This window comes from Camarhynchus parvulus, chromosome 14, assembly GCF_901933205.1.
Source record: "Camarhynchus parvulus chromosome 14, STF_HiC, whole genome shotgun sequence".
Lineage (NCBI taxonomy): Eukaryota > Metazoa > Chordata > Aves > Passeriformes > Thraupidae > Camarhynchus > Camarhynchus parvulus.
The window spans coordinates 891,272-916,963 of NC_044584.1; the positions used below are offsets into that span (position 1 = coordinate 891,272).

The 25,692-nt window shown below is 55.3% G+C and overlaps 2 protein-coding genes across 2 annotated transcripts; one reads left to right on the plus strand and one right to left on the minus strand.

The window, feature by feature from the left end:
• Nucleotides 1-795: 795 nt before the first annotated feature.
• RGS11 (regulator of G protein signaling 11) lies at nt 796-5,764 on the plus strand. The gene is made up of 17 exons (XM_030958204.1): nt 796-870; nt 1,702-1,798; nt 2,110-2,160; nt 2,246-2,352; nt 2,432-2,483; nt 2,604-2,662; nt 2,800-2,876; nt 2,989-3,070; nt 3,195-3,263; nt 3,901-3,930; nt 4,013-4,074; nt 4,297-4,410; nt 4,516-4,631; nt 5,010-5,097; nt 5,201-5,339; nt 5,404-5,486; nt 5,559-5,764. Exons 1-17 carry the CDS (start codon nt 811-813, stop codon nt 5,683-5,685), a joined length of 1,413 nt encoding a protein of 470 aa, XP_030814064.1. The 5' UTR covers nt 796-810; the 3' UTR covers nt 5,686-5,764.
• Nucleotides 5,765-7,047: 1,283 nt separating this feature from the next.
• On the minus strand, nt 7,048-24,704 carry FAM234A (family with sequence similarity 234 member A). Its single transcript, XM_030958530.1, has 13 exons — nt 24,672-24,704; nt 24,037-24,113; nt 20,868-21,170; nt 19,691-19,804; nt 19,360-19,548; nt 15,696-15,826; nt 12,700-12,832; nt 12,133-12,271; nt 11,702-11,842; nt 11,267-11,345; nt 10,689-10,841; nt 9,818-9,920; nt 7,048-9,671 (listed from the first exon to the last, which is right to left on the minus strand). Exons 3-13 carry the CDS (start codon nt 21,124-21,126, stop codon nt 9,460-9,462), a joined length of 1,653 nt encoding a protein of 550 aa, XP_030814390.1. The 5' UTR covers nt 21,127-21,170; nt 24,037-24,113; nt 24,672-24,704; the 3' UTR covers nt 7,048-9,459.
• Nucleotides 24,705-25,692: the final 988 nt, after the last annotated feature.

A 25,692-nucleotide genomic window follows, 5' to 3' on the forward strand; every position in this document is an offset into this window, starting at 1 on the left:
CCCCTCTGTACCCCCAGGGCACTGCGTGCATCCCAGAGCATCCCCTGGGTACCCTCAGGGCACTGCGTGCGCCCCAGAGCGTCCTCTCTGTACCCCCAGTGCACTGCGTGCATCCCAGAGCATCCTCTGGGTACCCTCAGAGCACTGCCTGCATCCCAGAGCGTCCTCTCTGTACCCTCATGGCACTGCCTGCATCCCAGAGCATCCTCTGGGTACCCTCAGGGCACTGCCTGCATCCCAGAGCATCCCCTGGGTACCCTCAGGGTACTGCCTGCATCCCAGAGCATCCCCTGGGTACCCTCAGGGCACTGCCTGCATCCCAGAGCATCCCCTGGGACCCTCAGGGCACTGCCTGCGCCCCAGAGCATCCTCTGGGTACCCCCGGGGCTCTGGCCCCGCCATGCCCGCACCGCCCGCACCCTGCCCAGCGCCTCGCTCACAGTTCCCGCACCGTGACCGCGCTGCCCGCAGCCCCGCACGCTGCCGGCGCGTTGTCCCACCCTGCCCGCAGCCCTCGAGCATCCCTCCTGTCCCCTCAGCGCTCCGTGCCCGCGCCGCCATCCCGCAGCCTCAGCGGTGCGGGTCCCCTCCGGGCACCGGCCCAGCCCGGGCACCCCCCGGCCCCGGGAGGCTGCGGGGGCCGAGGATGCCGGGGGTGCCACGGGCGGGGGCAGACTGGCCCCGGGGGTCGGCGCCGGGGTTTGGGGCGCCCGGTGGAGGCGGCGGCAGGCGCCGGGGGCAGCAGGGGCGGGGCCGGGGGGGCCGGGGCGGGGCCGGGCGGAGAGGCGCGGCGCGGGGCGCGCACCCGCGATGACCATCGGCGGCCCCCGCGGCCGGCACGCCCGCCTCCAGATGCCCTGTCTGCGCAAGGTGAGCCACACCGGACCGGTACCGGCACCGGCAGCCGCCCCGCGGGGAGCAGGCACCACGCCGGGGCACGGCGGAAACGGGGCACCGCCAGCGTGGGGAGCGGGCACGGCGGGCACCCGGTGTTGGGGCTTTGGGGATTGGGCACCGGCATCGCGGGGCGGGGGTTCCGAGGGCACCGGCACCGTGTGGGTCGGGTACCGGGCGCTGGGACTCTGCAGGCTGGGGCACCGGCGCCGTGTGGACCGGGGACGGGGCGCGGGGACCGTGGGGACCGGACGCTGACACTGCGCTGGGTTAGCGGGCACCGGGGCCGCCGGCGGCGCGGGCGGGGGATCGGCGGGGAGCAGGGGAGCAGCACCGCCCAGCGTGTGCGGGACAGCGGGCACACCCCGGCCCCGGCGCCGCCACGGGGCACCGGGAACCGCCCCACGAGGGAATACCCGCGGGCAGCGCCCCGGAGCTGCGTGCTCTGCTCCCCTCTCCGGACTGGGCCGCTGCCAGAGCCTCGGCAGAGCTCACTCCCCAAAACCGGGGTTCCTCGGGCCGGGGATGCCCGGAGGATGAGTGTCTGCAGCTCCAGCATCGGCTGTTGGGTGCCTCCGTCGGGCTGTGGCATGCCAGGCTGTCCCCAGGCTGGGCACAAGGTGCCCTGGGGCACTGCGGAGTTCCAGGCTGTCCCCAGGATGGGCACTGGGTGCCCCTGTCGGGTTGCGGGCACCCGGGTTGTGCCCAGGTCACAGGGTGCCCGGGGTCACAGCGAGGGGAGCCAGGCGGTGTCCGGGCCCGGAGCCGCCGTCGCGGGGCTGAGCACAGCGGTTCTCTGCCCGGCAGATGGAGCGGATGATCGTCAGCATGCAGGACCCCGACATGGGCATCAAGATGAGGAACCAGCGCTTGCTCATCACCGTCATCCCGCACGCCATGACAGGTGGGTCCCCGCCGTGGGGTCCCCCCCGAGGCTCGCGGGGAAGGCGTGCGGGAGCTCCCCGGGTGTCCCCAGCCCGGCAGCAGCGCCGGCCCCGCGCCGCTCCTCTCCCGCACCCCTTGCTCGGAGCTGCAGCTGGGATCAATTATGCATCGGCTGCGCGGGGCGGGCGCTCGCACGTCCTTGGCAGGGCCCCCGTCACCCCGCATGACCCCTGGCCCTGCCATGCTGTGCCAGGTGCCCCGGCCGAGAACCCCCCCGTATCCAGCCTGGGGAACCCCCCTGCACCCCACTAACGCAGCCTCCCTCCCTAGGGAACGACATCGTGGAGTGGCTCATCCAGAAGTACGGCATCTCCGAGGAGGGTGAGCGCCCTGGCACAGGCAGCTGGCACCGGGGGGGCAAATGGGGCTGCCGAGCCTGCAGGCAGCCCCCAATCCCGTTCCGCAGAGTCGCTGCACCTCGGCAACCTGATCGTGAAGCACGGCTACATCTACCCGCTCAAGGACCCGCGCTCGCTGGTGCTGCGGGCAGACGAGTCCCCCTATCGCTTCCAGGTGCGGCCCGAACGCCGGGGCTGCCCCCCCGGGCACCGCGGCGCCCCAGGGCAGCTCCTCAGCGTCTTCCTCCCCGCAGACCCCCTATTTCTGGACCAGCACCAAGTGGCCGGCCACGGAGCTGGACTACGGTAGGTGCCGCCGTGCCGCCGGCACCAGCGCGGGCTGCGACCCCTTCCAGCCCCTTCCAGCCCCTTCCAGCCCCTTCCAGCCCCTTCCAGCCCCGCTGAGCGCCGCCGCTTCTCTTGCAGCCATTTACCTGGCCAAGAAGAACATCCGCAAGCAGGGTGATCTGATCGAGCACGAGAAGGTGAGCGGCGCCCTCCCCACAGCTGCCAGGAGCTGGGGGAGTCCCGGCTCACCCAGGAGCGGGCGGGGGACACCGGCTGTGCCGTGCTGGAGCCAGGCCAGGGGACAGGGCCACACCGTGCCTCTGTCGCTCCCCAGGACAACTACAACCTCCTGCACAAGCGGATCAACCACACGTGGGACTTCGTGGTGATGCAGGCGCGGGAGCAGCTCCGGTGAGTGCGGGCACGGCCGGCCCCGCCGCGCCCGGGGAGCGGCCGGGCTGGAGCAGCCCGGGTGCCGGGCAGGCAGGGTGCCAGCGCCTCCCCGCTGCCTCTGCACGGCCAGGGCAGCCAAGCAGCGGCGCAAGGGCGACCGCATCGTCATCGACTGCCAGGAACAGGCGTACTGGCTCGTCAACCGGCCTCCGGTGAGCGTGGGGCGCGGGGGTCGGGCTGGGGGTGCAGCCCTGGCACCACGCACGGCCCCGGCCCGAGCAGCGGGGCTGAGGTGCAGGGGGTGCCCCAGTCCCCAGCACGGTGCTGTCCTTGCAGCCAGGAGCCCCTAACGTGCTGGAGCAGGGTCCCGAGCGCAGGAACTGCCACACCACCCGTGTCCAGCTGGTGAGTGGGGGTGTCCAGGCACCCAGCGGGCACAGAGCACACCCGGTGCCTGTGCTGGGGTGAAAAGCTGCCCCGGCGGGTGTCCATCCAGCTCACCCCGGGCTGTGCCCACATCTTGGGGTGACGGGTGAGCCCCAGCTCTGCTAACACCCGTGTGTCCCCCACCCCGAGCATGGAGGCTCCGTGTGTCTGTCCTTGCACCGGCGCCCCTCCGTGCCAGCACCTCTGATCCCTGCCGGGCAGCTGTGCTGCAGGGAGCCCTGGCGCCCTGGGGTGCCAGCAGCAGCCACCAAGCCCTTCCCAGTGTTGTGACCCCACTAATGCTGCCCCAGCACCCCCAGGCTGCCCTCACTAACCACCCACTTTCTCTTCTCTGCACGTGTGCCGTGTCCTCTGCCCACGTAAGTGCCGCTGACCCGGGGCTGCTGTCACACTGGGGTGTGGAGGGGGGAAGGCAGGGCTCATTCCATGGGCTGTGCTGGCCCCAGCAGGGCTGGGGGAGTGAGGCTGGGGGCCACAGGGATGGGATACAGAGTCCCGGGGTGGGGGGCTGGGTGCCTGGATTGTCCAGGGCGGTGGGGCAGGACAGTGTCCCAGTCCCACCCTGTCCTCACCCAGCCCCGTGCGTCTCTTGCAGACCAAGAACATGGATTACTACAAGCGAGAGGTGAGTGGGGCGAAGGGTGGGGGCAGCTCTGGGGGGCACGAGCTGCCGGGCACCCCAACATCTCCCCTGCGCCTGGCCCCAGATCGAGTACTGCAGGAAGGCCATGGCCAGGACCAGGGTGAAATCCTCCATCTGCCTTGAGGGGTGAGTGGCAGCAGCTGCCCCAACCATGGCTGGGTCCCTGTCAGGGTGACAGGGGCACCCACATCCCAGCAGCTGGTGCTGGCACCACTGCACCCCAGCCCTCAGCAGGGAGTGGGGCTGAGGCTCTGCACAGCTCGGGCACATCCCCACCACGTCCCCATCATGTCCCCACGGTGGCTGGGGTTGGTGGCCCTGGTCTCCTCCAGCCACCACTCCTGGCAGGTACATCAAGTTCAACGAGCAGTATGTGCCCCACGACCCCATCATGTCTGGCTGCCTGCCCAGCAATCCCTGGATCACGGATGACACCACGTACTGGGCCATGAATGCCCCCACGTAAGTGCCCCAGCCCCCCTGAACCCCAGTCTGCAGGGTTGTGGGGGCTGTGGGGTCATGCAGGCTGCCATGGGCTGCCAGCCCCAATGCCGCTGTCACCCACAGAGTGACAACCCCCACAAAGCTGCGCGTGGAGCGCTGGGGCTTCAACTTCAGTGAGCTCATCAACGACCCCCTGGGCCGGACACAGCTCCTGGAATTCCTCAAGAAGGAGTTCAGTGGTGAGGGGGCCCAGCCCCAGCCCTGAAACACCTCAGTCTTGGCACCCCAGACCCACCACTCTGACCCATTACTGCCAAACCCACCATGTCCCACTAGTGCCTAATTCACTGCCCAATCCCGGCACCACAAACCCACCATGTCCCACTAGTGCCCAATCCACTGCCCAATCCCGGCACCACCAACCCACCATTACTAGTGCCCTGCCATTCCTCAGCCCCACCACATCCCAGTACCTCCCTAATCTGCCCGAATTTCCCAGTTTCCCTGCCCCAGCTGGCTCTCCCTGTCCCACGGGGGCACATGCCCAGCCATGGTGGCCTTTGGGGTTGCCCCTGAAGGGTGCCCAGCGCCCCATTCCCACACCGTGTCCCTCCCAGCTGAGAACCTGAGCTTCTGGGAGGCATGTGAGGAGCTGCGCTACGGGGAGCAGTCCCGCATCGCCGAGATCGTGGACTCCATCTACCAGTGAGTGCCAGTGGGGTCGGGAGGAAGGTTTGGGGCTGGTCAGGCCATCACGGTGCCCTGACCCAGGGCAGGGCCGGGCTCAGCACCGCCCGTGACTGCCCAGGCAGTTCCTGGCGCCCGGGGCCACGCGCTGGGTGAACATCGACAGCAAGACGATGGAGAGAACCCTGGAGGGCATCAAGACGCCCCATCGCTACGTGATGGACGATGCCCAGATGCACATCTACATGCTGATGAAGAAGGTGGGTGAGGGCGGGGCTGGGCAGTGCAGGGCTGGGCAGGATCCTGACCTCTCTGCTCGCCCAGGACTCCTACCCACGCTTCCTCAAGTCGGACCTCTACAAGAACCTCCTGGCCGAGGCCATCATTCCCCCGGAGACCAAGAAGCGGTGAGGGCAGGGGCTGTCCCCTGGGGCCACCACGGGCGGTGCCCGCCGGTTGTGACCCCGTTCTGCCCGCAGGGTTTTCCCCTTCATGCGCAAACAGCGGCACTCCAGCCCCAGCCCGGCGCTGCTGCTGCCCGCCGGCGATGCCGAGGAGAAGAGCAGGAGCCCTTCCACCGCCCCCGTGCCCGAGGAGGAGAGCTGAGAGCCCCCGGCAGCACCGGAGCGCCCCGACCCAGCACAGCCAGCCCCTGCCGGCAGTAGCACCGAAGGAGAGAAGCCATAAACCCCCCCCGGAGCCAGGCTGACCCCGCTCACATCCCCACAGCCCCCTATCCCCCGGGGAAGCCGCACCCAGCCGGCCTGGTGCGGGGCCACCCCCGCTCCCGCCGCCAGCCCGGGCACAGTAAAACCCCTCGGGAAACACCGGAGGCTCCCGTGGTTCTTGGGGAGCGGGGCCAGGGAGGCGCTGGCAGGGTGGGAGGGGCACAGGGTGCTGCCCGTTTCTCCAGGCTGGATCGTGAGCTGTTCCCTGGGCGGGAAGCGATGCCCTCCCACGCTGGCAGCAGCCAGCCAGGGTGCAGGGCCCGGAGGGGACCGGCCCCGCCATGGCACAGCCAGCACCCACCGATCGGAGGCTCCGAGGGGCAGCACCAGCCTGGCACGGCCGAGCTGGCACTCAGGGTGAGCCACCCACGCCCCGGCAGGGACAAAAAGGCCTCAGGAAGGGGGCTGGCCCTGTGGGCTGGCAGCTGAGCCACTCTCCAGTCCAGGGGCTGTTAATCTGAGCAAGGCCGAGGATCGCCGGGCAGGATTATTCCCCTGCCGGGAGCACGGCCCCAGCCGCAGAGGATTATCGCCGGTGGTTACATAAAGGAGAGGGGGGCTGATGCCCCGCAGTGCTCAGCCCTGGAGCCCAGCCTGCTCCACACGTACCCACAGAGCAGAGCTGGGCACAGCTCCAGCCCCACACGGACAAGGAGGTGCCGTGCTGTATCCTGGCTAACAAACACGGGAGGTTGGGGTGCTGGGGATGATCCTGCCCTGCCGCAGAGCCTGGCACGGAGCAAGGGGCATTCTGAGCTCCGTGCTGGGCAGACAGAGGCCCCCGGGGCAGGGGAAGCTGCTGGAGCCTCGGTCACAGGGCGGAGCTGGGGCGCTGAGGGCAGTGACAGATGGCCCCGCGCTCCAGGACACAGCGCCCGCCACGCGTCTCCCTCCGGCTTGATTCAAATCCAAACCCCGGCAGGAGATTTTCGTGCTGATGGACTGCAGAGGGAATCTGGGGTGTAAAACCAGGTCACAGAGCCCCGGGGGGGCAGGGACGGGCTGGCCCGGCCTCGTTATCTAACTCCAGCCTCTCTCCACATGCTGCCTTCTCCCTTTCCCTGCTCCATCACCTGCCGCAGCAGGACAGGGCAGCAGGCAGCACCTCAGCCATCAAAGCATCACCAGGACTCCTGGATCCCTCCCAAGGAGGGGGGGTTCTGCCTTGGGGAGGTCACTCAAAGGGCTGACAAAAAATCCCAAAGTCTTGTGTAACCTCCAACATCAAAGCAGGGCACCATTTACAAACAATGCAAAAGAGGATTTATTGAAACCATTCTGGTTAAAGCGAGTCCTGTACAGCACAATCTGCAATAAGTTAAAGAACCAAACCAAACAGTCTCATTGTTAAAAACCACACTAACACATAACACAGTGATATAGCCATTGCCACCCAGCTGAGTTATTGAATCAAGGCACAAAGTCATTCATCAAATACTGAAAAAAAAAAATTACACAGGAAACAAGCTGGAAACAGACTGGTTTTGTTAAGAAGGTGCTGGTTTGGCACTGATGCGTTTAATTGAGCTGCCACGGCGAAATCTGCATTTCCAAACTGTCCAGAAACATTTCTGGACAACTTAAAGCCAGGAAAGCTCCTCAAAGCTGAAACTCCAGCTCTCCTCAAGGAACATTCAGTGTGCCTATGGGAAGGTCAGGTCTGAGTAGGGATCTGAGGAGGGAGAGCGTGATGAGAACACAGCCCAGGCATTCCCCTTGCTCCCGGCCAGGGGAATCTCAGCAGGAAACAATCCACACCCAGCACCCAGGCTGGGCTACAGTGCAAGCCTGGGGTGCCCTGCCCTGTGCCCGGCCCCAGCTGGCTGAAGGGCAGCCTCAATCCAGCCCTCTCATGGCTGCAACGCTGGCACAGACACCTGGGGGGCTGTCAGGCCGAAGGTGCTGAGCAAAGAGGAAACCCGAGCTGGGGGACACAGCTGGGGAACCTCCCTGCACTCCTGGGCTCCCTCAGAAAACAGCTGGGAAGAGAGGCAGAGGGGCAAGCCCGTCATTGTGAGCCCAGGGGGCTCTGAAGGTTGTGGAGCACTCTGCAGAGAGCACCCCTGGCTTCCTGCACAGCCAGGCACCCCAGGCTGGCTCCCTTGGCTGCCCGGGGTATGGGGCACAGGGAGACAGGGCTGGAAGCAGGAGGTGCCCAGGCAGCCTGAGGGCTGGGGCTGTGCTGCGAGCTGCTGACAGCAGCTGCCCAGGGGCACATTCAGCCCAGCAGGGGCTGAAGGGAGGAGCTGATGCCTGATGCTGCACATTCCCATCCTCCAGTGTTTCCAATATCCCCCAGGGTCAGACTCGGCAAGGGAGGGAGGCACTGGCCAAACCCCCTCCAGCACTGCAGAGCCTGAGAGAGGTTATTTTTAGGCCTATTTTTTATTTTCAGGACTCAGTAGCTGGTTCCAACTGTTTTCAAGGCTCTGCACCTTGTTTGTACAGCCTGCACTGGCACCCATCAGGACAGGGCAGAGCAAACACCTCATGGTGCTACATGGATCTCCAGGAGAAATGTGTCATCTTCACACAGCAACCTGTCCCATCCCCTCAGGACAGCAGGCTGGGCAGGGAGGAGAGTGCTTCAGGATCCTCACCCAGCATCACTGCAATTCCAAGGGCAGGGAGGCAGCACAGAGCTCCTGCCCACCCCCTGGCAGCAGGAACAGTGCTTGGAGAAGGCTCCTCAGCAGCTGCAAGACTGAATGAGCAGGATGCTGGCACTGCCAGGGCTTCCCAAAGCAGCAATCCCAGCTCCCAGAAAAGGTTAAAGTGCAATTCTACTCAAGCCAGATCCTCTGGTTCCCTAAACCTGGAGAGGTGGTGGTGGTACCTCCAGGGACCAGCCAGCCTGGGCTCAGGGGGGATCTCTCACCACCTGTAAGCAGGCTGAGGGAAGGGAGGAACACTGATGCATCCATCAGGTGGGAGACCAGCTCCCTCCTGGTGCCACCAACACTGCACAGCCTGGCTGGGGAGGAAGCAGCAGAGGACACAGACACAGGCAGGCTGGTGACTGCAGAGCAGGACACGGGGCTGTTCTTGGGAGAAAAGGCCATTTGCTAAGTAGAATGACACTTTAACCTGTGCTTTGCTGGCCCAAGTGACACCAGACACACCACAGCCATGGCTGGGGTCACCACACACCCCCCCACTACTGAAGCAAATCCAGGAGAGGGTAATTGCAAATCAACACTTGCAGCCAAGCACCTCTCCCCAGCCAGGAGAGCTGACTCAGAAAGGAAATCTAACACCACACAGCAAACTCCACTTCCCAGACATCCAACTCCACTTCTCAGGCATCCCAGAAATCATCAATTCTGGCACCTCAGCAAGCACATGTTTTCCTCCAGACACACTCCTGAGTCAGCACAGTTCTGTGGGCACAGAGGGATGGAGGGGAAAGCCCTCCTCCCTGAGCTGATGACACCTCAGTGGTGGCCAAGCACTGAAGTCCCATCAGCTCTGAGGACGGACACTCTGGCAGCTGCCCCCACAGCCTGGGTGTCCCTAGACACTGGGGGTGCTTCCCTGCCAGCCACACTTTGGTTTGTGGATCAAGAAAGGCAGCTTCCCATGGGACTGCAGGCTCTGGGCTTGTTGAGAGCAGGGCTGCAGAGCAGGGCAGCCTCTCCCGTTCCCCTTCAGCTCAATCTCGGCTCTGGAATCGCATCCTGTACAGGCGGTCCCGGATGTGCTGCTCCTCGTCCCCGGGCGTGCGGCGCAGCCAGAGCACCCTGCTCACTGCCACATCCTCCTTCAGCTTCCTCTTCATCAGGGACATGGGGCCTGGCCCCTCTCCGGGCTGGGGGCCCCGCAGCAGCACGTAGCAGGCGTGACGGCTCCGCTCGAACAGCGCCGCTGCAACCGGAGCACACAGAAACGCAGCCTGAGCCTCTGTGCTGGACTGGCCACCACACCCACCACCCACAGGGACCAGGAGGGACCAGGAGGGACCAGGGTGCTCCTGCAGCTCCTGGCTGGAGGGCTGCAAGGACAGGACTCACCAGTGAACGCAACGATTTGGTCGGTGCTGTTGCGGAGCTCCAACACGACATTAGTGTAGGAAGGGTGGAAAAGGTACAGCTTCTGGAGAGGAGCTCTGGGTCTCTGCAACCAACAGGACACTATCAGGACACACTCACACCTCATCCCAGAGACAGCAGCAGCACCAGGCTCAGCTATTACTCACACTGGACAGGATACACCCAGCCAGACACTTGTGTCAGCCCAGCTCAGCCTGACCGATGCCATCAGGACAAGTGCTGGGATTTTGCTCAGTGCTCGCCTTCCCACCCTGAGCTTCCTGCAAATAGCTGGCCTGTCTGCTGCAGGCAGGAGACAGATTTCTGCCTCAGGGCTGGCAGAGCAAGCAAGGAAAGCACAGGAAGTTCAGCTGGTGCTTCAGCAGCCTCTGAGACACAAACTGTCACCAGTGCTGCCTGTCACTGCCCCAAGTGCTCTGCAAGCAGCTGAGCTGTGCACAGAGGCTGCCTGCGGCTGCCTGGGGCACAGAGAGGATTTTCACATGGCCACAGAGATCACTGCATGCAATGCTCCCATGGGAGGCTCCCAGGGACACAGCAGCAGCTCCAGAGGTGCCAGGCCAGAAGCCTCCCACCTCACAGACAGTGCCACACCAAGGCAGGGCAGTGACTTTGCTCACAGAGCCACCAATTTAATTTTCTCTACATAACCAGGCTGAGGATGACAAAAGCTCCCAGTGCCACCATCACCTGCAGGGACACGGATCCCACACCCAGTGCATGCGGCTGCAGGGTCAGTGGCACAGACAGATGGGAATATCAACACTGAGAAAGGGGGAACTCCATCCAATTCCGGCCCAAAGCCTGGAGAAGAGCAGCCCCCAGCACTCACTGTCTCATTGCCTGGTTCCTGGAAGTCTCCCCACATGAGGAAGGCAGAGCGGTGATCTGCAGTGGGAAGGGTGGCTGGGCCAGGGCTCCCTGGCCCCGAGTTCAGCTTCAGCTCCCACTGGACTGCTCCAGATTCACTCTCAACAATCATAACCTAGCAGGGAAGAAAGAAAAGGAACTCATGACAAAGGCAGCTCACAAGCCATAAGAGAAGTCAGGTCAGCTGTCTCTCCTCGCACTGTCTATGGGAACGAGTATGTGACACATGGCAAGATGGGGAAATATTTGAAGCAAAGCATCACAGAGATGTGAGACCTGGGATTGGCCACGTTAGAGTAAAATCACAAGTTCTGCAGCTACTTCAAGGGGTTCAAAGTTCTGTCATTGAAGCCTCTTGCTGAGAAGAGAATTAAAGTGCCTGAGCTGGCTTCAATAACCTGTTGAAAGAGATCCTTTCACAGCTTAAAGCTTCCTAAAATCAGCCAGAGGGAACACATCCCACCAACTATCCTTGGCTCAATTCCTGCCTGAGCTGTGACATACAGAGAAATGAGAAGTTAAAAGGAAGAAATTTCAAACCTTCTTCCTGTTGGGTCCAATTTCACTCTCCAGGACGACACCATGAGCATCAGGTTTGTAGTAACCGAGCAGCGGCTCACTGAGGGAGAGAAAGAGCAGGGACAGACCTGAACCCACCCTGATGGTTGGGCACACTTTGCTTTCCCAGCTGCCTCCATCCTCCCACACCTGCCCTGCTAAGAGACTTGACTGCATAACATTGGGTTGGCCTGGTACCACCCCAACTCTGAGCCCAGCCACATCACAGCAGGCACAAAATGAGCAAGCAAAGCTCTGAGCTCCTCCATCCTGAAGCAGCTCCCAGCATTTGAGGGGACACAATACAATAAGCAAGATCAAGATATGACCCAGGCAAAAAAGGAATTGCATCTGCCAGGACACTGCTGTTGCTGGGAACCTGGAAATGCCACATCTGGCCCACAGTGAGAACACTACCTCAAAACACGGGACACATTGAGGGTCCACAGAGTGTGGAGATCTTTTGTGCTGATCAGTTTGGCCATCTCTGAGTCCACAACCAAGATGTTGTCCCGTGAGTGCCCAGGAACTTTTGCCAAGTAGCGAATGTCTTCAAATCTGAACAAGGACAGAGAAATTATTAAGTTTTTTAGGCTATGGATGGTTTTACTGTGAGGTTTGGAGTTTTCTTCCTTGCACAGTAAATCCAAATAGGAAACCCCAGTGTGCTTTGTCTGCTTTTCTGTGAATCCCTAATGAAGCCATTAACACCAACCCTTGTCCTGAACTCTGGATGTGCTCCTAGTCCAAAAACCACATAGCCAGGAGAGAACAAAGTCCCACCAGGCCATCCTGTCAGGAACACCAACCCCCCCCACTCCACCAGCCTCCAAGACATAATCTCACACCTGAGAAGGGACAAGAGGTGCGTGGCACGGTCAATGTTCTTCTCCAAATGAGAATCCAGCTGGAAGCTGGGAAGATTAACTTCCACCCCAACTACTGTGCTGCACAGATCTTTCAGGGAATATGCATAGATAGACTTCTCTGTGGAAAAAAAAAAAAGACAAGAATGAGAGAGATAAGTTATCCTGCCCTTGCTCTGAACTCTATGATTTTCCAGATCTGTCAGATCAACTATATTTTTAGGGCTTGCATCATAGAGTTGTAGTGGTATTTTGAGACTCAAGCCTGCTATTGAATGCTTTTAACATTTTATCTGTTCATAATCCAAGTGTTCCACAGTAATCATTTGCTATAAATGACTGCCTAATCCTTTCATGCTTGACATTTGTTAAATAAAATCACTACAGTACATAACAAACTGCAGTTTAAGCAGAAGCCCCCGCCTGAACAGCTCTCTGACTGCTCCACATAGCTTGTAAGAGTGCAAGACACACTGTCAGATGATGTTTACTAACCCTGATCTCAGCTACAATCACTCTTTCAGACTGAATTCCCCAGCAGAGCTGTACCTGTGTAGAAAAGGAAGTAGGAGGAGGAGGAGTGCAGCTGCAGCCTGACGTGGCGAGCGGTGCCATCCACCCTCAGGCTGCCCGTGGAGCCAACCTGCTGGCCAGTTCTTCCTGAATAGATGAAGACTTTCACCTACACAGGGAAGGGATTACAGACAACAAGCAACAAGGTTAAAGCTGGTACCAAACAGCAACTGAATGCGAGCAGCACAGGCTTGGATGGGAAGTCTCTCCCTGGTTTTGGAGGAGTGCGCGTGAGTTTGGTGACACCCCTGCTCTGAATTCTTCTGCAAGTTTGAAAACCACTTCCAGCACAGCCACCTGCTCTGATAATTTGCTGCCCCTGTCACCCACCCTCCTTACACACTGGGACTGTGGAACAGCAGCCCCAGCTCTGTAAGGACAGCAAAGATCCAAGATCCAGCAAGCCCAAGATGGAGATGATGTAATGTCAGCAACAGTGCAGCATATGGACATGGGAAACTTGGCTTCACATGGCAGCTCTGCCAAATGTTTTAAGTGCCCTAATCTACTCCTCCTAGGCTCATGTGAGTCCAAGGAGATAAAAGAGCTGATAGGTTTCTTTCTATTCTTTGTGCAGGGTAACAAAATCCACTAAAAACATTTCACCCAGGAGAACAAAGGTTAAAGTCAGGATCAGATTTAAATGTCTGAGCAACAGTCAGAGTCTGGGGAGTGCAATGGACTTTAGGGACAAATGAAACATCTGACCAGGAGAAACAGCATCCATCAGAGACGCTGAGTCAGGCAGGAACCCTTCCCTCTACCTTGAGAGGAAGGGACTGGAAAGCAAAGGAAATCCAAAGCAAATCTGGAGAGTCTGGCAGGTGAAAAAGGGGGAACAAGAACACGGCTGGAGAGGGAGAACAAGACATCCAGCAGCTATTCCCAGCCTCCTGCACTGGGAGGAGACACACACCAGCTCTGGCAGGTCAGCTGCACCTTTACTGCTCCAGTGGCTGCCCTGGGACAGTGAGAGCCAAGGGTATTTATTTACTCAGGGAGTGAGAAACACATTTTCCTCGCTGCACTGCCACCCCCTCTGTGCTGCCACAGGAGATGGATGCCAAAAACCATCACATTTTCTGGGATGTGTTTGTGCTGAAGCTTGCAGCAGGGAGGGGTCAATGGGACTCTCTGGAAACGCTGCCATCTGACCCCCTGCACACAGACCCTTCCACAGACTGCTCACAGCTCTCTCCTTTCAACTGCAGCCCTTGAGAGCAACAAAGCTCCTCTACTTGAGTGCTGAATCTCCCTTCTGACCAGCCCTTTCCATGCTGCAGAGCTCCACTCCAGCTCCTGCATTTGCGTGATTCTCAAAAGAGAACATACTTTTCCTTAAGTTAGGAAAGTGCCTGCCAAATCCAGAGGGAGGAAGGGATTTCATACCAAGATAGCAAGAGAGCTAAAATGGAAAACAGATCAAAAGGCAGTCTTGCAGAACAGAGGCTACATTCAAACTTTTCTTGGCCGCCTAAGATTAAAAAAACAAAAGTCTTGAGATAACTGGGATAGCAAAAGCAAGGAGGAAAGAAAACACAGAGAACTGTAGGAGGTGGAGAAGATGGAATTTCTGATGACTCTGGCAACAATGCCTTGGACAGCAAAACCCTATTTTCTTATGGAGGACATTGGCCCAGAAGGCAAATGGCACCTGGCTTGTACCAGCCACAGGGTGGCCAGCAGGGCCAAGGAAATGCTTCTGCCCTGGTACTGGGCAGTGGTGAGGCCACACCTCATCTGCTGTGCCCAGTTCTGGGCCACTCAATTGCAAAAGGACACAGAGGGGCTGGAGCAGGTCCAGGGAAGGGAACAGAGCTGGGGAAGGGTGTTCAGAGGGAGCACATGTCCTCTGAGGTGGAACTGAGGGAGCTGTGGCGGCTCAGCCTGGAGAAAGGAGACTCAGTGGGGATCTTCTCACTCTCCATAATTCCCTGACAGGAGGGGGCAGCCAGGTGGGAGTCAGGCTCTGCTCCCAGGGAAAAAGGGACAGGACAAGGTGAAATGGCCTCAAGCTGTGCCAAGGGAGGTTCAGCTTGGACACCAGGAGGAATTTCTTCCCAGAAAGGGTTGTTAAACAGAAGAGGCAGCCCAGCAAGGTGGTGGAGTCACCATTGTGGGAGGTGTCCCAGGAAAGCCTGGAGGTGGCACTCAGTGCTCTGGGGTGGTGACAAGGCAGGGATCAGTCACAGGTTGGACTCGATGATCTCAGAGGTCTTTTCCAACTTCAATGACTCCATGGCTCTGGTATGAGGACATGGGGCTCCCACTGCTCCCATCAGACCCAGAGGGAGCTGGAACTTGTGTGCTTTGAACAGGACACACTGGGCATGCAGACAATGCTGTGCCACTCCATCATGGATGGAGATGTTTTAGCAGAAAATCTGTTCTGGGTACATGACTTTCCCCCTCTCAGAAATGGGAGAAGCAACATTTGGAGGGAGATAACACCACCAGCAGCTGTTCCACTAAATGAACTCAGATCAGAATTAACCAGCACAGTGACACTGGGAAGAGCAGTGCAAAGCAGACCACAGGCAGAGAGAGGGAAGGGATCAGAAAAGGGCAGTGCTGGTACAAAAGCACTGACTGTCAGCTGTGCTTTGATCTAAGAGCCAAAGCTGTCAGGGTTTGTTCACTTCCACTTCTCTAAGCAGAGAAGCAGAAAACTGCAAGCTCATCTTGCCCCAGCTCTCTCCCCAGACAGCACAGGAACATGCAGTGAGGAGAGCACACTGAAAAATGGGAGGGATTACTGCCCAGCTCTTTGATTTATTTCATTTTTTTAAACCATAAAACACTTGTGCTGATTTGGGAGTACATCTCTGGAGGGTGGGAAACAACCCACCCCAAACCCACAGAAACCAGAGGCCTCTGGACACTTCCTCTGAGACTACAAGGTGGAAATAAACAGCATTCCTGCCATCCTCTGTGGCAGCCACCGGGCTTATCAGAGCTTCAGGAGGACATACCTGGCCTTCTTTAGTAATAAAGATCATCAGGTCCTGAACATTATCATTATCCACATCTGGAATCACTGATAAAGGAGTCAGCACAGTATAATTAGCTCCAAAGCCATGGGATTGCCTCCACAGAACTTCCCCTGGAACACAGTGGGAAACAGTCATTAAAAGGCATCTTAGGTTGAAAGGTTATAACTGCTCCTGTCCCAGCCCATCAGCACCACAAACCAGCCACATTTATGCTGATCATGGGGTACTTCCTTGCTTTTCTGCATTCCCAATGAATCCCAGTATCCACAGTTTCCTCTTACATTGGAAAGCAATCCCAGCTGCCTGCAGGAATGCACCCAAACACCCTGGCACAAAGAACAGCTTGCCTCCCTTGTGCCTTTGGTTAACAAGCTTCCCAGCATGTTCATGGCATGGAGGAGCCTTTGCTGTGACCTAAATCCCTGCTGCTGTGCACTCAAATCTGCACACACATTTTGAGACCATAAAGCAGCTGAATTCTGACCAGTGCTGCTGCAACTCCTAGCAGAACTTTCTTTGCTGCAACTTGCCTCCTGCAGATGTTCCTGCAGATGTTTCCCCCACTGACATGACCAGCCACAGCTCAGGCCACATCCCACCTCTCCCTTGTTTGAAGAAAACACACACCCCAAACTTATTTGTACACTGAGATAACAAAGATTTGCTTTTTAACAAGCAGGGGATGGCTGGTGTTGGTTTCTCTTCAACAGCTCCAGACCAGTTGAGTGGCTCTGTCCATCCACTGTCCACAGCTGTGGGCCACTTTCCAGTCACTGACCAGTGGAATTTGCAGTGGAACCTGGCAGGGAGGACACTGCTGGGGGGTTTTCTTTCTAATGAACATCTCAGTGTCTGATTAGGTGCTCCCAGGGCAAATGTTTACCCTCCCCTTTACCCAGCATCACACACAGCAATTATCATTTCAGGAATGCAAAGTAATCATCTGTTCTTTGTCAGGAAGGCAGCTGGACTGAAAGCCAAGGAATTACTACTTGATGCTGTCTGCAATAATTCAAGGCAGGCTGTATTTCTAGTAGAATTGCTCCAAAGCTTTTACTGCAAAGCTGAAAAAACCACTTGGATTTGTTACTATGACAACAGATGTGAAGTGAAGAGAGCAGATTTCCTAGTTTCCTTAGGAAATCATGGCAAGGCAAAGAATTTTGCCCTCGAAGAAAATAAGCAGGAAAAGGAAAGAACTGAAGTTTTAAATTACCACATTCTAGCTTCAGGACTGTCCAAAGGTACAAGAGTAAGACCAGGCTAATGAAATTCACTTGTCAGTGAATTTCTAGGCTCTAATTTTCCAGGCTCTAATCTTTGGTGGTCAGACAGCTGACAGAGTTTGGGAGAAAATATCTTATTCTCTTAAAAGAACAGTCTGAGTCAAGAGAAACAGGTGACACTGAGCTGGATTCAGCACCAAGCACTTGAGAAGTTTTCCATGCTGTAAGCCAGCCCAGAGAGAGCACAGAAAGCAGCCCTGTCCTGCTCCTTCAGGAGATGGGACTGTCACCTCTGACATCTGCAGTGCCACGGCGCTTCCTCAGAGCCCAGGGTCACAGCAAGAGGAGCCAAGATGGAAATCAGGCAAGTGCCCAGACTGCAAATCTAACCTGGGTGAAAGGGATGGGTTTTTCTGGTCTGGAAGGAATAATAAAATCAGAACTCAGAAGACTGAGCTCAGCTCTCACTTCAAGCAGATGCAGAGGACACAGAGACTTTTCTCCCTGTCAGACATTCTCCAGGTTGGAGTTCTGGTTTATTTATTTAGTGATTTCTCACACAGAAGCAGTTCCATCATCTGATCATCACGGTGCCCTTTCTGCACAATCCCTCAGGAGACCAGAACCACCCACAGGGCTCACTGCTCAGGCTGCTGGAGGATCAGATGAAGAGAGAAGATGTAACAAAACTCTTACTCCTGTCCCCTTTCCTGAGACTCTGCCTCAGGCTATGGCAGAGATGGAATAATGAACAGCTACAAAGACTTTTGCTTTGACCTGGAACAGTTAATCTTAAGCTCCTGTGTGTCCCAGTTTGCTGGTAAGATAAACATGCAGGAATGTTAGATGTCCCACACAAACGGGAGCCTGCACTCCTACACTTCCCTTCCTGCCCACTCTGGTCACTCCTTGTGGCAATGAAGAAAGCAGGACTTAGAACAACTTCAACTGATAAAAAAACCACTAACTTTATCAGCATTTAAAGATCAAAACCACATCAGACACATTCAGATGATAATCTGCCTATCTCTCCTTCAATCTTCCTACAGGCAGGGGCTAGACAGCCTGAGAGCCCTGGAATCTCACCAAATCCTCCACGATGATGAATCATTAACAGCTAAAGATTGTGCTGGCTACTGTTTTTAGCACACTGTGATGTAAGTTAGACTTTGCCTCTTTGAATACATTTAGCCTATTTAAATACATTTTATTCTGCTCTGCCCTCCTAACCCCCAGTCAGCTAAGCTCAGAAACCATTTTTAACCTACTTAATAGCAAAAATGCATTAAATACATAAACTCCTGGGTTACTCACTTTTCTGATGCATTTTTTCCTCTCTTGCTTTGAAGTTATCTATGGAATGTTTTCCTCCCTGTATGGCTGTGACCTGTAGCTTAGCCTGGCTCCTCCTCTCCACACTTGCCTTTATGGCTGTCTTTAGTTGCAAGCCTTTGGCTCCACAGCCAACTTTCTACACTTTGACCTGAAAGTACCTACTTCATTAATAGTCTAAAAATAACCTGTGCTAAAGCCTACACATGAGGGAAATGGTGATAAGAGGTCTCTGCTGGTGCAGAAACTTTATAGCTCTGTGTGTATCTACATCTATACACTAGAAATTAAAAGCTACACCTCAGATTCCTTAGAGCTGTACCTCTTGCTATTTCTTTTTTCCAATTTTTGGAAAACAGAGTGAGGGGTTTATTATCAGATACAAACAATGGGATCCTAGGGAGACCATATATTGTTTAGACCTTTGAAACAGTGACCTCCAAAATGGAAATGTATTTTAGGCTTCAACAGCAAGGAGGGTTCAAGGTGCAGCAGATGATCACTGTTCCTAAAGCAGTACAGGCACTCCTTACCCCCACCCACGGTAGGCAAGATGATGATGATGAATTTCTCCACTTCTAAGTTTAGAAAGGAAAAAACCTTTCCAGGGGAACTAGGCAGAATTGTAAACTGCTGAAACAGACTGGCAAACACTTATCCTAAGTGCTCTCCTTGACAACTTTAAAATCATAAATGCCTGGAACTCCCACTCCTCCTGCCACAGCAGGCACTCCTGGCACGCACACACAAATAACTGGGAAACGTTGCAGGTGCAGGTTTGTGTCTAACCCTGGGGAGTATAAAGTAACACAGCTAGTGACTGCTCCTCCTGTTTCAAAAGCTCTTGGAACACTGGTCTTATGAAACAGTGGCTGGCACAAACCCCCTCCAAACCTCTGGAACAGCGAGGCTGAGAGCACGCGCTCCTCAACGCCCAGCAAGCGGCTCTGGCAAGGCTTCCAAGCAATAAATAAATACCCAGTGCTCATTGTTCTTGTCACACTGACGTCCCCCCTGGAGGCCACCAGGTGAGGAAAGCAGGTGGCCCATGCCCTGTGTGGCAGCAGGGCTCTGCTGGCACTCACCTGTGTTCAGGCTGACTGCTGTAAGGGACAGTGGCTTCTCCATCACGAGGCAGCCCGGGCCTGCTGCTGTGCCCAGCTGCTGGATGTCACACTGCAGCCACTGCACCTCCTCTGCAGCTGGGCTCTCCCAGAGCACGCTGCCATTCCTGCCAGACACTGCAGCGATGAAGGCACAGGGAGATGGCAGCCCTGGGGACAAGAGGGGTCAGAGGGAGCTGCCCCTGCACCACCCAGGAGCTGGGACTCACCCAGCTCCTCTCCCCAGCCAGCCTTCTCTCCCAGTCACTAACTGGAACTGGAGAGAAAGGACAGCTCTTTGTGGATCAGGTACCTTCATCCAGACAGGACACGTTCAATCTGCTGCTGTTGCCAGATTTGAATGCAAAGAGCACATCTTGTACTTTGTCTTCACTCACATCTGCTATAGCAAGGAACGGGTAGGGCACTGCAAGAGAACACAAGCCAGGCTCTGCTGAGGATTTCCTTAGCCCACAGCAGAGAAAGTTGGAGCAGAACACAAATTCCTAGAGACCTACTCACTGCCTCCATCCTGGACAGCACAACATCAGGACAAACTGGCTTTTATATTAAAAAAAATCACGTACACAAGTACCAAGGACAGGAAGTTAGTGCCAAACAATTTTTTCAATTTGCTATTCCCCAGAGGATGTCTTTTTTAAGAGGCAAGCAGCCAGAATTTGAACTATGCTGAACAAAGAACAACTGTGATCTTGGAGTGGGGCTGCTATTCTCAAAGTATAAAGAAGCCCCACCCAAGCCCCACAAAACCCAGATACTCCATATTTTTAGCAGCTAAAAGCAGCTTTCCTGAGCTCAGAGTAGCAGCACCTGGGGTGTCTGCAGCACCACACACAGCTCAGTCCCTGCTGTGAGCACTATCTCTGCATTTACAGCACATCCAGCACAACCCACTGCACACAAGATTAAAGAAAAGCTCTCCCAGAAACGACTGCAGAGCCTCTGGGGAGCAGGACCCAGGCTGAAGAGCCAACTAAAGCAACCAGAATAAAAATAGCTCTAATAACTACAGAGCAATTTATTAAAAAAACAAGACGGAATTATTCTTCTTCCCCTCGTGTTGGCCATGGGGAAAAGGGAGAAAGTCAAAGTGACAGAGGAAAAAAATGCCTACTTGGCTCCAACCTCAGCTCGAACTCCAAAGGAACATTTTAAAGAGCAAGCTTCAACAGAGGTTTATTCCCAGATATCCTTTCTCTTATTTTTTTTTTCTCATTGAGGCCAGCCTGCTACCTTGTTACCACTTCAGAGCAGAATCTAATTTCTCCACTAGATCCTGTAAACACCTCCTGGAAGGCCACTCCAATTAGGATGGGCCATTGCTTATCCAGGTCAGGTATTCACAGATCTGGCTCCCAAGGGCTGCATCCCTGCAGGTCTGTGCTTAGGCAGAGGCCCACAGCCCAAATCCGTGGCACAGAAAGGAAAAGGACTCTTGGTTAGTATTTATCCTGCTGCAGCAAGCTCACCTGCGTTGTTGTAGTATTGGAACCATGTTCTTTCTGAAACTGGCCTCTCTGGGCAGGGAATGATGAAGGAGAAAGCAAACACAATGATCAGGCAGAGGAAGAGGGAGATGAAGAAGGCAGCAGTGCGCCACCGGGACAGCCGGGACAGCCCCGAGGACTTGACAATCCTCCTCTCCACATAGTGCTCATGGTTCTCCTGAGCTTTCACATCCTCCGTCTTCAGAGGGTGGATCTCAGCTTCTGAGTCCTTGTTATCCATCACAGCTCATTCATGGGTGTTCACACACCCTTCTCCCCCTTCACCTGCAACAATGGAAAAAGAAGTCAAAATATATTTTGAAATATATTTTAAAAACACCAATTAAAAAATTCTGTTACTACGTGATACTCACACTGGAAACATTCAATGGGAGGTGAGCAAAGCAGTGTACTGTCCCAGAGCTGGATACAACACACTGCTGGTGCTGGAGGTCTCCCACACAGAGAGTTCATGGAATGCAGGAACAGCACCAATTCTTCCCCAGAGGAGGAAATCAGCTCTGCTAGAGCTGGACAAAGAAGGCTACAGAGCCCACACAGAAAGGACTGACGGCTCTGCAGGTCTCCCTCAAGAAAAACACCCCAAAAGCTCCTTTTGTTGCAAAGACTTGCTGCCACCTCCCAAGTAATCAGCCTGGCTCCCAGCTGGAGAGGTGAAAGGAAACACTTGTGACCTTTATATCCCAACATAAGGCTCTTCTCCACTGTAATGTGCACTTGAGCTTCCCCAGGAGAGAGAGAAACAAACACCAGAGTTTTCTGTATAGGAGCAAACCAAAGCTCTTCAACACCTGCTTACATGAGAAACCACTGGGTAAATTCAGCAACCCAGCCCTGCAGAAGGCAAAGGAATGATGATTTCCCTCCCCAGAGAAACAACAAGGCAGGAGCTGAGACTAAAATCAGGCAAATCTGATTTCATCAGACTGGAAGAGTTAACAACTGCTATTTTAGCTTCTCCTGCTATAAATCATAACCTTGGGCTACAACTAAAATAAACAGAGGGGTTCTGTGCTAATTTGCTATAAAAAGTGGGGGAAAGAACCCTAGTGAGTTAGAGGAGCCTGTAAGTCATTACTCACAACAACAGTAAAAATCCACGTTTTATACAGATGCTCTGATAGTGCTTCTTAAAAAAAAATACCACAAGGGAAGAAATAAAAAATAACACATTCCAGTAGACTTGGAAAAAGCTGCTTGACAGTATTATGAAAAGTTATATCAGAGCAAATAACCACAACAACCAAGCCAATTTTCCATGACTGTGTCCCAGCAGTCACGTGTCTGGGTTGTCCACTGCAGCCATTTACTTCCCCAGCAGAAAAGAGCTTTAAAGTCAGCACCACCACAGTGCAGAGCATGGGATTTCAACAGCAACAGGGCTCACTGTGTCTCATGTTTCTACCCCAGCTCATTTACAGGTTCTGTGAAACACAAGATAAGTCACCCTGGGGAGGCTCAGCTCCTTCAGCGGCTGTGGCTCCCCAGGCTGTCCCTGTCCCACTGCAGAGGCCTCTTCTCTTTTGGGGACAAATCACAGGGGGACAGATCCATGGCAAGGCAACCCTGAGGCACAGAATCAGCAGGTCAGCCTGGCACTGTCAACCCTTCAATCTCAGAGCCTGCTGGACTTAAAAGCACTTACTCCCACCTGAGCATTCTGGCATTGGTTCCACATCAAGTACAGGATCTCACTCCAGACAATTTAATTCAACCTGCACAATACCATGCAAACAAATCAATAATGCAGAAGTTGCATCTTATTTCAAAGATCTTACTCCAAGGACTTAATCTGCCCTTCTCATCAGCCCACCAGCCACACCAGGGACAGCTACACGAGCCTGGCTGTTCCCAGACCAACAGCAGCCACCTGATGGGCAGGAAGGCTCCAGATGGAAAGGGGAACAACAGATCAAGTGATGCTTTCAGCCTCTGCCCCGAGCTGAGCATTGCTCCTTTAGTGCACCAGGCCTTGAGCAGGTTCAAGGTACAAGACTCCAGGCTCAGGCTGAGCAAATGATTCACTGGCAACGAGCAGCCATGCCACAGAGATAGGGACAGTGGCAGGAGTGAGTTACGTGACCTCCCCTGGGCTGGGGCAGGTGGCTCGTGTGTCCCTGCAGTGCCCATCTCCAGCAGCACGGAGAGGGGGATCTTCTCACAGCCAGCACCCACAGCATGGGCTGCAACTGGGCTCCAGCACAACCCCACCAGCCTCTCCAGCAGAACCTCCACAGCCTCCCAGTACAGAGCTGGGAAAGATCCAGGGCATACCAGCACCCATGAGACTTCCCAAAAGGAACCAAACCCAAGTTTCTCCTCTCTCTGTCCAAAAGGGACACCACCTAACACAGCACTGATGGCATCTTTTTATGACTCACTAGAAATCTCAGCACTGTCATCTAGCCTGGGATGAGAACACTAAAAAAGCAGTAATTATCCTGACAACCCCAGTAATTCCTCTCTTTTCTGCAGTGATGACCCCACGGAGCCAACGAGCACGAAGAGCCCTCAATGCCTTTAAAGCAATTCTCTCTCTTTTCTTCCAGGGTTTGAATAATGCCCTCTGCAGCCTTGCCAGAGCAGAGGCGGTGCCAGAACGAGGACCACGAAGGTCAATGGCCAAGACTCAAACAATGCAGGAAATCCCAGTGCCTGTGCTGCCAAAGTACATGCTGGCAGCATGGGGAATGGCCTGAGCTCAACAACAAAGAGGGCTGCTAATCAGTTTAATTGAAGACAAGCAGAAAATGATAGCGTGCATCTGAGATGGTTTTACTGTCCTCTAGCAGCTGACATCTTGTCTCCTGCTGGAACAGGACACAAAATAACTCAGCTGGGAAGTTCAACACATTCCTTTCAGAGGAGCAGAAAGGGACGGATTCTGTGTTGCTGCAGTGTGACAACACACCACCTGCAGCAGATCTGGGGACAGGAGAAAACATGGGAGAAACGACCTTGCAGAATGAGAAATAATTAGAAAACACATGTGACAAACCCAAACTGAACCACACAGGCCAGGATCTGCATCTCAGACTCAGCTTTAAAGACTGCTTCCCCCAGCCATGGGATGAGCTCCCTTCCTGTACCACAGTAACAACAGGGATAGGACCAACACAGCTGTACTCACCTCCACTGTCCTGTTTCCTGAAGCCACAGTGCAGATTTACAGATCTGATCAGCCTCAAACCAGAGCCTCTTGCACAGCTAAACCCAAGGGACAAACCATCAGCAGCAGTCAGACAGAACTGCCTGACAAGCACAGAGAACCACAGACAGTCAGGTGGATGGAGACTGGTGACAGAAATCATTTAAGGATCCATGCATTGGAAAGGTTTAACTCATTTTCCACTCATAAAACACCAAACCACAGCATCTGGAATGTCATCAGGCACCAGCTCTTCCCAGAAAATTTCTAGCAATATACTGTAACTTAGATTTGATGTTCAACACATTTTTGTCTTCCACAAACTGATGAAATCAGGTTCTGACTGGACATTTTAGGAACACAAACACAGCATTTCGCTGGTTTGGTTCTGTTTGGTTGGTTAGTTCAAGCACCTCAGAGGTTTCCTTCCTGTCAGCCAGAAATTGTTGAAGCCCCAAGCTGCAATCAATAAAGACAAAACAGCCAGGTTTTGCTCTGAATAAGATGCAACATCCCCATCACAGCTATTTTCCATGAGCAGAATGTTGGGGTTTGATCCCGTGCACACTGTGACACTGCAGCAAACTCACTGGGCTGTGACATTCAGTCACACTCACCTGCTGTGACATTCAGCCTCGGGTCATTTGTTCCTTTTTCTGCAGTCCCACTTAACCAGGACAAGAAGAAATAACATGTAAGATTTCCCAAAACCAGCTTTGCTCTCCCAAAGACACTCAGGCTGCATGCTGCACTCAAGCTTATCATTTTGCTGGGTCATCTGCAGCTCACAGCTCCTTCCTGACAGCAGGTCACAGCCAGGGCTGGCTGGGGACACTGACCTGAGGAGATCATCCCTGTCTGACACTGGGCCACCTCTGCTCCTGGCATGCCCCTAAGGTCTTTCTAAGGACACAGCTTGTAATCCAAACCCCACCAACGAGACTGGTGAGGCCCTGGCACAGGTTTCCCAGAGAATCTGTGGCTGCCCCATTCCTGGAAGTGTACAAGGCTCAGCTGGACAGGGCTTGGAGCAGCCTGGGATAGTGGATTAGGGGTGGAATGAGATGAGCCTTAATGTCCCTTCCAAATCAAACCATTCTGGGATTCTCCTGCCAGAGCTGTCCTCAGGTTCTTCTGAAATGACATTTAACCCTCCAGTGCAGACACAGCACACACCACAGAGCACTCACAGCAAGGGAATCAGAAACTCCTCCAGAGCACAACCACTTTGACATCTGTCATTTGTAGGAGAAAACTCTTAACCAGGGCAGTTTCCACTACAGGCAGGAGTTCAAATACAGAAACCCAAACTGTTCAGGGAAGAGCAAAACAAAACCCAGTATTATTTCCATGAGAGCAATGGGAAGATCAAAATTCTAAGACGAAGAACAGCATTAAAGCTGCATGGGACTGATTACAGGTCAGGCCAGTAATAACAACTGTGCTGAAGAAACAGCAGCCATTTATCATCCCTGGGCTTACAAGCTGCACTGCACCCAAGCCACTCCTCTCACCAACTGTTGCAGATCCAGTGTGCCAACTCCAAGGGCAGCTGTCAGCGGGGTGCTTGAACCTCCCAAATCACAGACACCCCACATCACACTGAGACACCCCCAGCTCTCACTGAGACACCCCCAG

Excerpts from the sequence above, each read along its gene's own strand:
- FAM234A (XM_030958530.1), bottom strand. The coding sequence starts at position 21,126 with ATGGATAACAAGGACTCAGAAGCTGAGATCCACCCTCTGAAGACGGAG. Across the intron at positions 12,833-15,695 it reads TTATTACTAAAGAAGGCCAG|GTGAAAGTCTTCATCTATTC; the intron begins GTATGTCCTCCT and ends TTCCCTGTGTAG. Across the intron at positions 11,843-12,132 it reads CACCTCTTGTCCCTTCTCAG|ATTTGAAGACATTCGCTACT; the intron begins GTGTGAGATTAT and ends GTCCTTGTTCAG.
- RGS11 (XM_030958204.1), top strand. The coding sequence starts at position 811 with ATGACCATCGGCGGCCCCCGCGGCCGGCACGCCCGCCTCCAGATGCCC. Across the intron at positions 2,877-2,988 it reads CAGGCGCGGGAGCAGCTCCG|GGCAGCCAAGCAGCGGCGCA; the intron begins GTGAGTGCGGGC and ends CTGCACGGCCAG. Across the intron at positions 4,075-4,296 it reads TCCTCCATCTGCCTTGAGGG|GTACATCAAGTTCAACGAGC; the intron begins GTGAGTGGCAGC and ends CACTCCTGGCAG.